This window comes from Pseudophryne corroboree, chromosome 5, assembly GCF_028390025.1.
Source record: "Pseudophryne corroboree isolate aPseCor3 chromosome 5, aPseCor3.hap2, whole genome shotgun sequence".
In the NCBI taxonomy this organism is placed as follows: domain Eukaryota; kingdom Metazoa; phylum Chordata; class Amphibia; order Anura; family Myobatrachidae; genus Pseudophryne; species Pseudophryne corroboree.
In genome coordinates this window covers 184999561-185018447 of record NC_086448.1, presented here as the reverse complement: position 1 = coordinate 185018447, position 18887 = coordinate 184999561, and the positions used below count along the sequence as shown (strand labels likewise).

At 42.6% G+C, this 18887-nt stretch overlaps 1 protein-coding gene across 1 annotated transcript in view; it reads left to right on the top strand.

The window, feature by feature from the left end:
- Positions 1–17632, top strand: part of LOC134928912 (putative tyrosine carboxypeptidase MATCAP2) — a 41793-nt gene extending 24161 nt beyond the window's left edge. Inside the window, exons 3-7 of the mRNA XM_063924838.1 lie at positions 31–174; positions 3563–3695; positions 5202–5507; positions 10473–10570; positions 16411–17632. Of these exons, the coding sequence (XP_063780908.1) occupies positions 31–174; positions 3563–3695; positions 5202–5507; positions 10473–10570; positions 16411–16572 (843 nt within the window). The 3' untranslated portion in view covers positions 16573–17632. The remainder of the gene's footprint in view (positions 1–30; positions 175–3562; positions 3696–5201; positions 5508–10472; positions 10571–16410) is intronic.
- Positions 17633–18887: the final 1255 nt, after the last annotated feature.

Genomic DNA, 18887 nt, shown 5'->3' with positions numbered 1-18887 from the left:
TCTGATATTGGTTTTTGTCTTCTTGTACAGGCAATTGATATCATGGATAGAGCGATTAATAAATATGGCAGCTATTCAGAGTTTGAAAAAGCAACTGGCGGAAGTCTACTGTCAAAAAGGCAAATTTTGCTCCATGCTGAACAATATATGAAGAAAGAAGGTTGTCTGGGTGAGGTAAGTGGCCTAAAGTATTTTTTCTTAACCCTTTTAGTGATCTGGCATCTCTGTAGCTTCCTTACATTATACATTTTTGATTTTTTGTTATATGCCAGTTAAATCACCTTTTCATTTCTTAGGGTACCAGAGTGAACTTTATATATTTTTTGTATTACAGTTTTTAAATATTGTTTTGGGGATTCTAAATTAAATGGCAAAATTTAAAAAATACAGTTTTCCATGTTTATGGGTTGTACACAAATATTGCACCGCCAAAAACTATGTTCTTAAATGTTTTCCCTTATTCCACCCATTTACTTTTTTACCTAACATATATTTTCATTAGTTTAGTGACTAAAAAGGAGCATATGGAGTTTTTGTTTTCGATGTACATAATTGTTTACTCTTTTGGGTCAATTCAATTCAGCGCTGGTTGAATAGCGCCGGATATTAGCTCCCAGTGCTATTCAATTCAGTGCTCTGTTATGTTGGATAAAACTAGTTCTTGCAGACTAAACAGGGTGTTTTGTCACGAGAACCGCCATTCTCCGACTTATGTGCCCGTTGTGATGCTGTTTCCAACACGCTAAGGGCAGAAAATCGCAACAGCACTTTTGTCGGATTTCTAGAGGGGTGCGATAAGAAATCTTCTCATCGGGCGTCACATCGTACTAAATTGAATAGCACACCGGGAGCTAATTCCTGGCACTATTCAATCCGCGCTGAATTGAATTGACCCTTTTATATTACAATGTCCCATGATAGGTCAAAATAGACCATATGGGTCACACATATATATTTACAGCAGCTGTTGCTTTGCTATAGTTGATATACCATTCCTTCTCATGTGATTGGGGTACCGCATCCTGTACTCCGCATCCTGAACAAATTGTGCAAGATTTTGTTGTACACTGTGGAGAAACAAACAGCAACTATTCATAACATTTATAGACTGTCTCACTGGAATCCCAGATGCCCTTTAACAGCTTGGCTCCCAATGTGAAGACACAGAGCATGTGGCTTCCATTCCCCAAAACGGATAGAATAGATCTAGATCTCATGCACGTCAGATAAGAAAAAACTCTGGCTACCAGGGATAATCACTTACCTACTCCTTCAATATAGTTACATTACAGCTTCTCTCTTGTTGCATCCATTCTTTAATGTCAGTATTTTTGATTTACTAGATTGCACTTAATATTAACTCTAGCAAAAGCTCTTCAAGGTTATGCAGTGTGTAGATTGGCATCAGATCCCATCATGGTTATAATAGTTGTTGTCCTTTAGTACCATTAGTTTTACTTGTGGTCCTCAAGGAAAAGATCACTAGGATTCTAAATGATGGATTTGGTATATTCTTTGTGACATAGGTTGTGAAGAAACAAATGTAACCCTAATTTGGGTGTTAGCCCACCACAGGTGACCAGGCAATTGTGTTTAGAGCTGGTGACTGAGAATGCTATATACTGTATATGTTGCTTATGAGCTATATACTGTATATGTTGCTTATGAGCTATATACTGTATATGTTGCTTATGAGCTATATACTGTATATGTTGCTTATGAGCTATATACTGTATATGTTGCTTATGAGCTATATATACTGTATATGTTGCTTATGAGCTATATACTGTGTATGTTGCTTATGAGCTATTGAGTGACCGCACCTGCTCTGTGGATGGGGGCATATCCTTCCTTGTAGACTCCATCTCACCAGGAAAGAAATGCTCTAACAGTGAAAAATGATCACTCAGTACAAGTATGTAGGGGGCTTTCCAGATCCCGATGCAACTGCTACAGAATGCACAAAGTACCGATTATCTTTACTTTGTGCATGTGCCATACTCATTCTGCCCATGTGCGAATGGGTCCTGCAAAATAGCATGCAGCCTGACATCAGACTGTCAGTGATTGACAGTCTGATGCCATCTGAGAGTGCGGGGACAAAATGGAGGCATGTCACTGATGTTTAGGAGAGGGAACTGACCAGGGATCTCCGTCATAGGATGGAGATTTCCAGGCCTCTGCGATGGATGGCTTGTGCATCACCCTGGCTGCTGCAAGCCACCGGATGGTGAGTGACTGATCTGATGCTGTGTCCTAGGATGCAGGTCAGATCACTACTGCAGTAGGAGGCGTCTGCTTGTAAAACGTGCCTCCTGCTGCATCACCATAGAGCGCTATTACCATAGAGCAACTCCAACCACATCTGAATCAGTCCTGTAGAGTTTAGCTTTGATCTTGCTATCTGTGAATGACTGCACCTAAAACATGTCAGGAAAATGCATCCAAAAACATCCCAGAACAGTTTATCTTGGTTGACAAAAGCACTCTGGACTCTGTAGCGGGTTGGGGATAGAATCCCGGCAGCCGGGATCCCAGAGTTCAGCATACAGGCACTGGGATCTCGGCCGCCAGAATGCCAGCAGCGGGGCGAGCGCTAGTAAGCCCCTTGCGGCCTCCATTCTATTCCCAGTCTATGGGTGTAGTGGACACCCACGAGTGGGAATAGTCCTAGTGCCGGTGCCGGCATTCTCGGCGGTCGGGATCCTGGCGTCGGTATTCTGACTGCCAGGATCCCGACCGTTGGGATATTGACTACATCCCTCTGGAGCTGTTTAGGTTGGCACCACATGTGTATATAAACATTTGTGGAGAACACTGTGAAGGATGATTCCTGTCACCATATCACCTTCCTCCACTGCGCGGTAATCCACTGCCTGTGCTTTTTGTACCACTGAATACACAAACATTCCCATCAGGTGATATGAGCATTTAATGCTCTGCAATCAGACAATGATAAGCTTTGGAGCTCTGTTTGTGATTAAGCTATACTGATCACTGAAACTCTTAGTAAACATGCCACAAATATAATCTCTTAGCCAAAGTAATCAAGGTCGCCTTTTACAGCCATACTAACCATAATTCCATGCAGAACAGTCCAGAACAGTCCAGTACTTTATACATGAGTCATGACACTGAGAAATGATTTGCCTAATGAATGTATAAGCCACGCTTCCTTGCTTTCAATATGATTGCCTCCCCATACCTAATTAACACCACTAAATTATTAAGGGTTATATTTTAAGCTTGTCACAATGTAATTCCAGTAAGATATGGTTTTCTGATATACAGTATGAAATCTGGATGTGTGATGTAACATAATCTATATTTCTTTATGTGTTATTGTGAAATCGTATAATAAAACAGTTTCCTTTCAGTATATTGAAACAGTTCATGCCCTATTTTTGATGAATTAATGCCCATTGTCTGTCAATGGTCTGTGGCCATAAAATCAGTTAACCAATTGTTTTTAAATTATACTGTAAAATGTTTCTTCTGCTTCCAGCCCATTATGTTCTGTCACGTAACGTAAGATGACCGTGTTCTTCTCCATGTTCTCCAGATTGCTGTCCACCTTTCAGAGGACATGATTCCTCAAGCCTATATGTCAGAGGTCAAGGGTCAGCCGACAATGACCATTAATGTGTCTGTTGCCCGGGAAAAGTGGCTGGAAGGGACACTTAGACATGAAATAGGTATTGTAGCCTGCTGCTTTACATTCCCTGGTGTTTTATTTCTAATCTAAAAACACTTTCCTCTGGTTCCCTTTCAGTATATGGGCCCTCATTCCGAATTGATCGCTCGCTAGCAGTTTTTTGCTGCCGTGCAAACGCTAAGCCACCGCCCTCTGGGGTGTATGTTAGCTTAGCATAAGGGCGAACAAAAGGATCGCACAGCGGCTACAAAAAAAATTTGTGCAGTTTCAGAGTAGCTTCAGACCTACTTAGTGCTTGCGATCACTTCAGACTGTTCAGTTCCTGTTTTGACGTCACAAACACGCCCTGCGTTCTCCCAGCCACGCCTGCGTTTTTCCTGGCACGCCTGCGTTTTTTCGAACACTCCCTGAAAATGGTCAGTACACAAACAGAAACGCCCACTTCGTGTCAATCACACTGCGGTCAGCAGTGTGATTGAGAAACTTCGCTAGACCCTGTGTGAAACTGCATCGGCCGTTGTATAAGTACGACATGTGTGCGCATTGCGCCGCATACACATGCGCAGAAGTGCCCTTTTTTTGCCTCATCGCTGCACAGCGAACGAATGCAGCTAGCGATCAACTCAGAATGACCCCCATAAGCAGAACTGTGTGCACTTTGCATACAACGTGGAACAGGACTACCTTTGTGTGCGTTTGGGACCGATTGTTTTTTGAGTACATGCAGTGTGAGAAAATACAATCCACTTTCCATTAACTCCACAATGAGGCCGCTAGTGCGTGCCCAATGGAGCCCACTTGTTGCCAATGGAGCAATTCAATTGTTACTCAAGGGCTGCAGAGGGGACACATTTCTTACAGCCTCCTGAGATGGTAAGAAGAAATGTGCAATATGTCCATGGCTTGGGTGCTCATACCGATGTTTGGGCACCCTATTCAGGACTTTAGGCGGGTTTAGCTGCTATATGCAGTTAAACCCTGTCTTCTTGGGTGCGACAAGTCTGATTAATGGGTGCCTGGAACAACTCCAGCAAGCAGAGTTGAGCGGTCAGCACGCTGAGGGACTATCGGGAACAGCGTGTTCTCGTAAGAGCAAGTAGGACCCAGAAGTCTCGCGGCTGCTGGTGGTCTCGGGCTATGTGGAAACGGGTCCGCAGGCATGCACACACTGCCACTGGCTCTCAGCAGTAATATGGACGGGGCACCAGGAGACCACACAGGAATATCATCATTGGCAATCACCGCTCACCAGCCGCAGAGAAGAAGGGTATGTTTTATGCAACTGCTGGATGCGGGACGCTGCTCCACCAGGACATAGAACCCCTACATCCAGCATTCTTTTTTATTGAATCATGTATGATCACCACCGTAAAACATAACCATCTAAAATCCATATTGTCTCATTTTGTCTAAATCTGTGTGTTTATATAATATACCTATCTGTGCCATAGTATTCTGAATTAGTTATAGGGAATGTATCCATGCCCTAAGTTTCATTTCCATTTTAGGGATAATTTAAAAAACTGTATTTCTTGTATTAATGCAGGAACCCATTATTACCGTATGGTGAACAACAAGCAACAGCCATGGTATAACAGCCACGGCCGTGAACAATATAATCTAAAGCCCTGCAATCCCACCGAAGAAGGCCTGGCAAGTCTCCACACTGTTTTGACTGAAGAAAACCCTTTCCTGTGGAGAGCTGCACTGCTCTATTACACAGTTTACCAAGCCAGCCAGATGTCGTTTAGTGAGCTGTTCAAAGACTTGGGTCGGTTCATGGAAAACCCGAACACAAGATGGCACTACTGTATGCGTGCGAAGAGAGGCTGCACTGACACATCCCAGCCAGGTATATGACAGCTTGCTGTTTCAGAAAACATTATGGGGTATATTATCATGTGGATGATTTTCAAAACTGCTGCGTTTCAGTTGTGTGCCCGCAGGATTTAATATAGCAATAATATTAACCGCATAACATGCCTATTTTTTGCATTTAATATTGTTGATCTCACGGACAAAGACTATAGCTCTATCTGGGACTTTTTAATATATGGGCACAAAAAATAGACAATTTTAAGACTTGCCAAGACTGGGAAGCAGGTGCATCACTTGGGTGGGTGACACCTCTCGTGGCACTGTGAGGTGTACTCAAGTTTGATAAAGGCACATGCAAGAGAGCTTGGCATCATGCCCACAAAGTCACGCCCCCTTGTGTCTCATTTTGTTGTAATTTTAGATAACACTTTTTGACTATGATTTTGTTCTGTCTGCCCTGACCCTTGTAAAGTTTTGGATTACTGGGTCAAAAGCCTTTGACTTTTTATTGTTTGACATTGATTGTTTCTTAGGTTTCCGTTGGATCCATAATCCGTTATATTTATTATATTGCTGTGGTTAACATAGGAATAATTTATCATTTACACTGCTGCTCCTGAATCTCTTGCTAGAGGTTACAATTTGGTGTTCCATCTTATGATGGTGTATTATGTGCATTTATTCACTGTCTAGGTTACCTAAATAATGTATTGCTGCAGTCTCCTGCCAGGGGTACTTTCTTTATATAAATATCACCTTTTTATATTATATTGCATATATCTGAGTTTTCACTGCTGCAGAACCTCTTGTCTACAGCTCTAATGATATACAATTATTCTTGTTTCAATTTTTATCTCAGATATTTCACATCTATCCTGTGCCTCAGTGTCCTAGTACATTGGTGTATGCCTGGTACATTGGGGTCCAGGTTTAGTGTCCCATTTAGCCTTACTTATATAACATCCATCTGTGATAAACCTTTTACTACCCAAACTGAAGTCCTGGTGGCATCCGAGTACCAGTAAGCATTACACGCTTTAAGTGACAGGTAGCTCTGTTTGGTAAACATCTAGGTACATCATTTGTTGGTAGGCACTTTCCAAAGAAAGTTGCCCTGAGGTCCCCTCAAACCTTAATATGGCCCTGAATGTGCACCACACATCCTGCACCCATTATAGATAAATGATTCATATGACACTGCTAGGGGCACTAGGTTTTTAAATACAGTAAATGATCACTACAAACAATGGGGATTTGATATCAAATATTATAGTAGGGGAGCCAATGGGAAACAGCGACCACAATATGGTCACATTCAATATCAGTTGTCATTAGCAGCCCTATATAGGCTCAACTAGGACTCTGAACTTTAGCAAAGCTAACTTTAACCTGATGCGGGAAGCTCTAAGCGACATTGAATGGGAAACCTTGTTTCAGGGAAAAAATACTGCGGAGAAATGGGATGTATTAAAAGCACTCCTCTGTAACTATACTCGTCAATTTATTCCCATGGGCAGCAAACGAAGGAGAAATAATTCCAAACCAATGTGGCTTAACAAAAAGATTAAGGAACTAATGGGCAATAAGAGGAGAGCGTTCAAAAAATACAAATCAGATGGGAAGCCGGAGTCATTCCAGTATTATAAGGATTGCAACAAAATATGCAAAAAAGAAATAAGAACGGCTAAAGTAGAAATGGAAAAGCAAATAGCAAGGGATAGCAAATCAAACCCCAAAAAGTTTTTTAAATACATCAACAGCAAAAGATTAAAGAAGGTGAGTATAGGCCCTTTAAAGGACAAGCTGGGTCAAAAAAATCAAAACCGATAATGATATAGCGGAAAAAATAAAGTTCTTATCTGTATTCACAAGAGAGGACCAGATGCGGGGATTAACACTTAATCTCAGCAGCGATAATGTCCAAGTGCTTATTTAAGCGAGGAAGTAGTCTTTGAACGATTAAAAAAATAAGATTAATAAGTCACCAGGCCCCGATGGAATTCACCCAAGGGTTCTCAGTAAGCTACAGTCCGAACTAGCAAGATCGCTATTTTTGATCTTCAATGACTCGCTTGCATAAGGCATGGTTCCCAAAGATTGGCGTATAGTGGAAGTTGTGCCAATATTCAAAAAGGGAAGTATATTTGATCCAAGTAATTATAGACCAGCAAGTCTTACATCTATTGTGGGGAAAGTACTGGAAGGTATTTTAAGGGATAGTATACAGAAGTTCATTGAAAACAATAAAGTTATTAATAGGAACCAACATGGATTTGTGAAGGATAGATCATGTCAAACAAATTTATTAGGCTTCCATGAAACAGCGCGAACCTAGATCAAGGTAAGGAGGTGTATGTAATCTTTTTAGACTTTGCTAAAGCTTTCGACACAGTACTGCACATGAGACTTATCTACAAGTTACAAGAACTGGGGCTAGGAAGCACAATATGCACTTGGGTTAGAAATTGGTTAGATAATAGGGAGCAGCGCGTTGTGGTTAATGGAACTTTTTTCAAATTGGACTGAAGTACTAAGTGGTGTGCCACAAGGGTCTGTACTTGAACCACTATTGTTCAGCATTTTCCTTAACAATATAGCAGTAGCTCTAGAGAGCATGGTGTCAATTTTTGCAGCCGATACCAAACTGTGTAAGGTTATAAATTCAGAGGGGGGCACTGAGTCTATTTAGAACGAGTTAGTTAAACTGGAAGAATGGGCAGCAAAATGGAGAAGGAGGTTCAACACAGACAAGTGTAAGGTAATGCACTTTGGTAGCAAGAACAAAAATACCACCTACATACTAAATGGGGTACAACTAGGGGATTCTGCACTAGAAAAAGACTTAGGTGTTCTCATAGATAACAAACTTAGTAGTAGTAACCAAAGTAGGACTGCAGCAGAGAAGGCAAACAAGGTATTAGCATGCATAAAGCGGGGATTTGATGCAAGGGATGAGTGTGTTATACTCCCATTATATAAATCCCTAGTGAGGCCACATCTCGAATAATGTGCACAATTTTGGGCACCATACTACAAAAAAGATATCCTAGAAATAGAAAAGGTTCAGAGGCGGGCGACCAAACTGATCAAGGGGATAGAAAAATTAGAATACGAGGAAAGGCCTGCTAATCTAGGCATGTTCACTTTGGAAAAGAGGAGATTAAGAGGGGACATAATCCACATTTACAAGTATATAAGGGGACAAAACATAGAACTTGCAGAGGATCTGTTTTTGGTAAGATCAACACAGAGGTCACGCGGACGCCCGCTTAGGTTAGAGGAGAGGAGATTTTGCACAATGAGATGAAAAGGTTTCTTCACAGTAAGGACAATACGTGTTTGGAACTCCCTGCCTGAGAGAGTGGTAATGGCGGACTCACTTTTAAGAATGGGCTAGATAAATTCTTAATGGATAAGGATATACATGGTGGGTAGATTGCGCACTATATTTAAAATAAATAACTAAATAACGGCCAACTTCTTCATCTTGTTACTATGTTACTAACCCCTGCATTGATTTAGGGGTTAACTAAGCTCTTTGGGACTTGGTAAATTGATCCAGGACATTGAATGGGGACGGCAGTATCCTGTGTTAATTTGTCCTCTTTGATATGTCTTGCATTAGGCATTTGTTAAATATCAGGGATACTTCATAAACTTGAAAACTTCCATATCTGCGTGATCTGTTATGCTGTATAGTCACATGGCCACTATCAATAGTCCTGATATTGATTCACATACAACTAGCCATAGCCGAGTCTAAAAAGCACAATGTCTTTTCAAGATATTGGGCCTAATTCAGACCTGATCGCTAGGGTGCGTTTTTTGCATCCCTGCGATCAGGTAGTTGCTGCCTACATGGGGAGGGGGAGTTTGGTGTGCAGGGGTGCGATCACATGTGCAGTCTCTGCACAGCCCAGGACTTACTCTTCCAGTGCGATGATCGGGGCTGGAGCTGACGTCAGAATCCCTCCCTCCAAACACCTGGTCCCTCCTGCGTTTCTCCGGACACTCCTTAGGAACGGTCAGTTGCCACCCACGAACGGCTTTTTCCTGTCTGTCACCTTGCGATCGCCTGTGCAATCGCTTTTCTCACACATCCCGTTGTTGCCTGCCGATCCTCGCCGCTGTGGACTTACGCGCCTGCGCATTGCGGTGCATACACATGCGCAGTTCAGACCTGATCGCAGGCTGTACGGAAACACAGCCTAGCGATCAGGTCTGCATTAGGCCCAATGTCCATTATACCAATGACTCCCTAAATTCTGATACTGTAAAGCATTCCTGCCTAATGTCCTGGAATGGCCAAGAGGCTCATAAAAATTACCCACTACTCACCACCTAGCCAGGCACTGATGCATGTCATGCTGACTTGCGTTATTGTACTTACCCCCCTGCTGTACAATGCTGGTATTCTCAAAATTGCATAGTGGATGGCGTGGCCGGGATGATGCAATCACAGAAACCACGCCCCTGCACAACGTCCTATGACTTGCCAACCCCCACTTTGCCCCCTATAATGTATCATGCCCCCCTACATTGCCTCCCGCTGTGCCGACCTGGCAGCTCTCTCTCAGAGGGGCAACCAGAAAGTCGCCAACTATGCTGTAAAGAGTCCACTATTTTTAATGAATCTAGTTTAACTGGGATTTCAGTGTTTTGGGGGTGGGTATTTGTGTGCAAAATACAGATTTTCTATTACATACCCAGGGTTATGCCTTCCTATACCCTAGTGTAAAAAAATGCAAATCACACAAAGCTAGGGGATAATGGATCCCTTTATTATGGGATCTGCTAAACTTCACCCTGGGCAAGAAGATCTTTTGCTCCAACTCCCATCACAAGAGTGCGTCTCAGAAAGAGCTGGGAGGAAAAAAAGATAATAACTATTATGAAAAAAATACATAAGTGGCAGCAACAGGTCTTATAATGAGATCTTAGACTACAGATATCAGTGCTGAGGTTCTTATTCTATTAATGTTTCTCTTCATTCTCACAGGTTGCTGCAGCAAAGATCAGGTGTACCTTGACGGTATTTTACATATTCTGAGGCACAGAGACACCATCGATTTCCGCCTACTCATGTGCATGGGCAAGGTATATTTTTTTATTATTATTATTATGTCTTTCAGTATTGAAATAATAGTAAAGTGATACTGTAATTGACATTGCATTTAATTTATAGTCAAGCATTGCTCGCATAGTAACACAGTGCACAATCACTGTCTTACGGAAGGAGTTTCCAAAGAATGTCTGTCCCCAAAATGTCAGAGTTTACCCTCAGGTCTGACAGCATTCTGTGTAAGACTTTTGAAGAACCCTGCCCCGCTCCCCCAGTCCACCCCACTCACACTTAAACTCACAGTAACAAAAAACACACATTGGACCCCACAGGAAAAACAGGCTTTAGCCCCTCAGAAGATGAGGGTGTGTGGCCTCATTAAAATGGGCATGGCCTTGCAGGAAAAAACTACCTTACGCACCAGTTTTTGACCCTGCACCAACAGACCTCGGCCACCACAGAAAAGTAAAACTTCCACCATATTAAGGCCACACAGTGATGCCACTTGCACCATATTATGCCCCACACAGTAATGCCCCCCTGCACCATATTATGCTCCACACATTAATGCGCCCGCACCATATTATGTCCCCTGCAGTGATGCTCTCTGCACTATAATAAGCCATACACAGTAATGCCCCTGACACTTTGTTATACCCCACACAGAACTGCCCAGGACATCTTACTATGCTCCACAATTATTCCCCTGACACCATTGTTTTAGTACCTTTTAATTTCTTGTTTTTTGTTAGGGGGTTTCATGCTGTGGGCCGCCTCCCATTTGGCGCCCGTCGTCACTGCAGTGGCTCCCACCATCTCCAGTGGTGGCTCCGGGCACTTCCGAATACAAGTGTCTCAGTATTCTATGTAGTCGGCTGGAACGCATACTGCTGCAGAAGCTGGCCTCAGCACCCCATGTGATTGCACGGCTTGCCTGGCCCTAGAAACGCCCCTGCTCTTATTTGCTTCTGCTTCCACTCACTGTCCACTGACACTCCAGTTATACCTGTGGCCGGAAGGATTATTTAGAGCAGAACTTCCCAAATTCCACCATTACAGTCCAGATTTTAAGGATATCCACGCTTGAGAACAGATGACTTAATTAGTACAGTACATCAGTCAATTTAATTTAACCATCCGGACTTAAACATGGATATCGTTAAAACCTGGACTGTAAAGGTGGAGTTTGGGAAACTGTTTTAGAGGATATAAATAGATAGATTGATCTATGAACACACAGTTACACACTGACAATGACATCACCAGTGCCGGACCCATGTGATGCAGCCAATAACTCACTGTTAGTGCCAACCATCTGTCCTGGTGGAGCAAGCAACATTATGCCCTCTATGGGGTTGTGCCTCCATGCAGCTTCACCTCCCGAATGGCCCTCAAGTTGGCCCTGTAAGGAGGGGAACATTATTGTCCCTTAGCAATGTATTGGATAGGAGCTGCAGCTGCCCAGTAACAAGGTGCAGTATGGAACTTTCTGTTTTGCGGAGATGCCTACTGATGGTATATACTGTGTGATGATAACCTTATACATGAAAGTCACTATTTTCACTGGTTTGTTGTTAGAAAAGTTGTCTGGACAGTTGGTTCTGATGTTGCTATGCATGTTGCTACGCTTACCCAATTAAATCATTCAAATATGCAGTAAAAAAGTATATCAACTAAAGTAGGTACTTTACATGATATATTGTTAGTGGTAGCAGGAACCTAATGACATTTAATCTTTATGTGGGGATCGCATAGGAATGGTGTCTGCTTCAGCACTCTAGCAGGGTGATAATGCGCCCTTGGCTGGTCTCACCTTCCCCCTCAATGTCACATTGAGAAGGCCAGGACCAGGGAACTGTGTGCAAGGTTTCTATCAGGCAGATCTCCTGGCTACATGGTGCCTTTTCCAGCCTGCAAGCCAAATGCAGATGTCAATTGGGCAGTGACAGTGCCACCCACTTGGCCTTGTGCCTTGGGCAGTGGCACCACTACAGATCTTTAATTAGGGTCATGGTAGACATTGCTGGCACCACCACTGTCCTTCTAAAGCATATAGTAACTAGCTTCCCTATGATTTGCTTTGTAATTATATTGCTTGATACTCACTGATGGCTTTCACAATCTGTGGGGCTTGAAAAACAAGGACAATTCCTAAATCCCTAGAATATAGATGTAGGGTTCTTCTACCTTTAATATATATACACCCCATTAGATCCATTGTGCAAGTTGCCAAATAAGAATGCTGTCTGCCTGCCTATTAGTAGGTTTCCAAATAAGAATGCTGTCTGCCTGCCTATTAGTAGATTGATATATATATATATATATATATATATATATATGTGTGTGTGTGTCCTGATGACGGGGGGCAGTACCCCGAAACGTTGAATAAACCACCACGATTCTTCATTCATGTTGAAGTCCGGTAGTGCCTCTGTTTCTTGGAGAGTATTGTAGGGGGTTGGCAGGCCCCTTGAGAGCACCCTGGCAAGTTATTGCCCTGATTTCCATGGAGTGCCGACTTTTGGAATTGGGTATATATATATATATATATATATATATATATAATTATAAATGAGAGACATATTTCATAGAGGCAGCCATGTTCTTTGATATCTGTTATATAATCTCCTATTGTGTCAGTCTAGAGCTCACCCTTAACCTGCACCCACAGCTCTCACTGACTTCATGACATACACAGCCTCTCTTCTCCCTCATCACTTTACAGATGTAAGGAGGATTATTCCCTCCTGGCAGCACCTGGAACTATTGCCCCACACTATCCCTGAGCTCCCAACTGGGGGTCTTCTAGTGATGATAGAGAAAAAGACTGGGGGAGTAGTGGACAGAGGATACGTGGACAGAGATAAGAGACATATTGTTCCCTCCTGTAAGTGCCTAGAGCCAATCCACCCCACCTACATATATACCCATCCAAGAAGGGGCGTTTCTACAGAGGAGGGGGCCCGTGTGCACCTCCAAGTGGGCCCCCTCCTCTGAACGGCACTGTAGACTCCGGCTTTGCGCTGGAGTCTACTGCGCATGCGCAGGTATCCGGAAACATGGCACCCACCATGATCCGGAGACCAATTTTGCTACCATGCATGTGCGGTGGACATTTTGGCGGTGATTTCCGCCGCGAACGCTGCACCCGCAGCTGGACTCTGGTAAGGTAAGTATTTAAATGGGTGCAATGTGTGCGGAGTGGGCCCCCACTGGACCCACGGGCCCGTGTGCACCGCACACATTGCACCCATTATAGAAACGCCAATGCATCCAATCATATCTACCCCCATTCATGGCTCCACCGAGCCCCCTTGCCGATAACACCACTCCTGCAAATCAGATGCACCAGATAGGGGAACAGAGATGAGAGATACACAACGAGTAGAGATGGGAAAGAGTTAGAATGGTGTGAAACAGAGATTAGAATGAGAGATAAAGGTGTAGGGGGACAGAGATGAGAGAGACAGATCTGTGCACAAAGTTGAGAAAGAGATAAGGGGAGAGATGAGAGAGACAAACTGGGGTGTGGGGTGGACCAAGATTCAAAGATTAAAAAAAAAAGACAGACTGGGGGTGGACAGAGGTGCAAAAGAGAAACAGTTGCGGAGGGAAGATATGTATGATATATTTGAAAGGTCCAAAATACTAACTAGTAACCTAAATAAAATTTTATTTTTGTGTGTATATACCTTTTATGGATGTAATGTGTCATTTTAATCTAACAAATGCTGATTTTAAAAGTATAAACTATCTGTGTCATTTTATTATTACTATGATACTGGTTTGTTGCATTCACTTTTTTACCCAATAAGGCAAAAAAAGGCAATTCTGCGGCAAAGCTGTTTGTGTTATGTTAGATACTTTAGTAATTATTATTTTAGTGCAGTGGTTCCCAAGCTCAGTCCTCAAGGACCCCCAACAGTTAATGTTTTCCAGGTCTCCTCACAGAATCACAAGTGAAATTGATAATAGGCTTAATAACCGTACACAATGTCAAAGCGCAGTAAAAAAGGCAAGTAAGGTGCTAGCGTGCATTAAACCGGGAATAGAGACAAGGGACGAGGATGTAATCTTGCAGCTTTATAAATCATTGGTCCTTCCGCACCTGGAATATTGTGTTCAGTTTTGGGCACCACTGTATAAAAATGATATCGGGGAACTCGAAAGGGTTCAAAGACGAGCTACTGTACTAAATTGATTAAAGGGCTAGAGGGACTGGACTACGAGAAAAGGATTACTAGGTTGAATACGTATACACTGGAAAAGAGGCGTCTAAGAGGAGATATTATTAATATCTTCAAATATGTAAAGGGGCATTACAAAGAGTTATCAGAGGAATTATTTATTTAAAGAACACTGTTTAGGACACGTGGGCACTCGCTGAGGCTGGAGGAGACAAAATTCCGTACGCAACGGAGGAAAGGGTTCTTCACTGTTAGGGCAATAAAGATTTGGAATTCACTGCCAGGGAAGGTAGTAATGGCGGACTCTGTAAATGCATTTAAAAAAGGATTGGATACATTTCTGATTGAAAATGATATCCAAGGTTTTAACATTTAAAATATTGACGTTGTTAATCTGGGTGTAACATGATTTCTAGTTGTTAAATAGTCATAAAACATTACTTCAGCAGGTACATTATAATCAACACAATTTAATACAGGTTGAACACGATGGGCATTTTACCTCTTTTCAATCTCAATTACTATGTTACTATAAGAAATAATTAGCTCCTCCTGTGGATCTTTTAAAATGTGTCAGTGAGGAATGATTACACCTGTGCATCTGCTAGGTGGCCAGGAAAACGTGACTTGTTGGGTGTCCTTGAGGACCTAGTTTGGGTACCACTGTTTTAATGACTTAACTTGGAGAGGATTGGGTGGATAAAGTGGGCTGGACAAATTTCTGAAAGTGACTTCATGAAGGTTGTACCAAATCAACTATAGGCATAGCCGAAGACAAACATGGGTGTGGTTAGCAAACCATTAGCCCTACCCGCTAGACAATACAAAGAACAACCCATTGACCATCTTACAATAGAGAGCTTCCCAATGATAACTTTACAACATAGAGAGGATCCTAATGACAGCCATACAACAAAGGACATTATAATGTACAGAGGACATCCCAGTGACACCATACATAAGAGAACATCACAGTGACCATAAAACAGGACATAGAACAATCTAATACAGTATATTGAGAATTCCAGTGACTGCTATATAGTACATTGAGGATCCTAATGAGCACAGCAAAATAAATAGAGCATCCAACTGACTTCTACATATAACACCATTCTATACCTTGAGATAATGGCATTTAATTTAATCTGCCAGATGCTATTCTGCTGTGGTCACTACAAGTCCCAATGCTACCAATTGACAAGGTGTGCTGGAATTTGTACTGTATGTGCCACAGTTGGACAGGCACATGTAGCCTTATAATCATGAGACCCCAAATCCATGACTATTTACATGATAATGAGCCACTCATACTGTAAATTAGTGCTGGCTACAATGATTAAATCTCACCAAGATTACCCCTGAGCCATCATTCCATCAGGAGAACGCCCACTGAAGCATTTGGCTAATCCACTATGTAATTTCAGCTAAATGTGTTAGCATCAAGTGGAAGGTGAATATTTATGTATTTTCTGTTTTATTTGTAGCTAAATTACTTTAGAGGTAGGGTTTTTTTTTTCTTTACTTTACAAATGAATGTGTTAGCAAGTAGAATCCAAGAGTAAATCCATTTTAATTCCATTATGTATGAAAATAAAATGTGAAAAAGAATTGTAGGTGAATACTTTGTATAGCCACTTCATCTGAAGTCTTATGTTTATCTAATAAAAGTACTTTGATTCTTCTTCAAGGTATCCTATGAAGATATACACCGTTTGAAGCAGTTTGCAGTCTTTCCCGATGCTAAAATTCCTCTGTTCTTAAAAAATCAAGGACAGTACATGAAACATCTGTTGAACATCATGAAAGTGAATGGCCTGACAGACAAGAAGCTGAGGAAGCTTATCAAGTAACCACACCACTGATTACAGTTGGACTTCATTGTAGACCAGGAGAATGTGGAGGTGTTACAAGTTTTATGGCCTAAAAAAGTGGTTCCAGCCTCAATAGGCGACTCTCAGGCCACAGCCCCAAGAGAGGGTACTCCCAGACCAAAGTCCCAAGAGGAGACTCTCAGACCACAGTCCTAGGAGGGGACTCTTGAGCCACAGCCCCAGGAGGGGGTTCAGAGGCCATAGCCCCAAGAGGGGGTTCAGAGGCCACAGCCCCAGGAGCGGACTTTTGGGCCACAGCCCCAGGAGCGGACTTTTGGGCCACAGCCCCAGGAGCGGACTTTTGGGCCACAGCTACTGGAAAGGACTTTTGGGCCACAGCTCCTGGAAAGGACTTTTAGGCCACAGCCCCAGGAGTGAACATTTGGGCCCCAGCCCCAGGAGTGGATGTTTGGGCCACAGCCCCAGGAGTGGGTGTTTGGGCCACAGCTCCTGGATAGGACTTTTGGGCCACAGCTCCTTGAGAGGACTTTTGGGCCCCAGCCCCAGGAGTGGATGTTTGGGCCACAGCCCCAGGAGTGGATGTTTGGGCCACAGCTCCTGGAGAGGACTTTTGGGCCACATCCACAGGAGTGGACATTTGGGCCCCAGCCCCAGGAGTGGATATTTGGGCCACAGCTCCTGGAGAGGACTTTTAAGCCACAGCTTCTGGAGAGGACTTTTAGGCCCCAGCCCCAGGAAGGGACATTTGGGCTACAGCCCCAGGAGTGGATGTTTGGGCCACAGTTCCTGGAGAGGACTTATAGGCCACAGCTCCTAGAGAGGACTTTTGGGCCACAGCCACAGTAGAGCACTTTTGGGCCACAGACCCAGGAGGGGACTTTTGGGCTACACACCCAGTAGTGGACTTTTGGCCCTCAGCCTCAGGATGGGACTCTTGGGCCATAGCCCCAGGAGGGGACTTTCTGGAGTCAGAAACACATGTGGAATTCTAACAGACATATTGTTGTTTATTTTAAATTGACAACCAACATCTTGCCAAAATATAATTTAATTATTAATATAAATTACAGAAATGTTACATACTTCTTATGGTTTATATAACATTTATACATGTTTTTCTGGTGATTCCACAACTGATAATAATGTAAGTGTTGTAGCAAAAACTATAAGGTGCACTTTCAACACTGACTTTATATTTCATGATCGGTAATCATAGTTTTAGAATATATAGATTGGGCAGGATGTGACTTTTGAGGACTCTGGCATGCAGACTGGTAAAAATGCTGATGCACAACACATTTTATTTTACTGAAGTGTTCCTATCTGGTAGGCTAGCATATACAAGTTCATACATACATCACCTATTTACTGTGCCTTTTAATAATGCTCATGTCAACAAAATTAAAACTGTCACTACAAAGTACTAGCTACTATCATGTTTAGACCATCCAATTAATTAATGAATTCTAACAGTTTACATTTTCTCCTAAAATGGAGATTGTTTCATTTATGTCTTAAGTGGACATAAGTAGACAATGTACGTGTCCAAAAAAGCACTAGCTAAACAAGTACAGGTTGAGTATCCCATATCCAAATATTCCGAAATACGGAATATTCCGAAATACGGACTTTTTTGAGTGAGAGTGAGATAGTGAAATCTTTTTTTTCTGTGGCTCAATGTACTCAAACTTTGTTTAATACACAAAGCTATTAAAAATATTGTATTAAATGACCTTCAGGCTGTGTGTATAAGGTGTATATGAAACATAAATGAATTGTGTGTATGTACACACACTTTGTTTAATGCACAAAGTTATTAAAAATATTGTCTAAAATTACCTTCAGGCTGTGTGTATAAGATGTATATGTAACATAAATGCATTCTGTGCTTAGACTTAGGCCCCATCACCTTGATAACTCATTATAGTATGCAATTATTCCAAAATACGGAAAAATCCGATATCCAAAATACCTCTGGTCCCAAGCATTTTGGATAAGGGATACTCAACCTGTAGTGCCTTCCAACATGCACAGGAGGTGCAATAAATAACTGTAAGGAAGGTACAGCAGAACACATGCATTATGGGGCTAATTCAATAAGGATAGCAAATTCTGCTAATCAGCAGAATTTGCTATCCTTTTCCTAGGATGCTGGGGGCCGCCCATCGCTGGGCAAGGCCGCCCAGCATGCTGACCGGAGCCCCCTTCCCCCCTTCAACAAGCAGAAATTGCGAGTGATCGGATACTGGAAGCCTCCTGCCGGTGCAGCTTGACTGTGCCCGCAGGAGACTCGCCGCCTTCTCCCTGATCACGACGTCACGCAGCTACCGTGA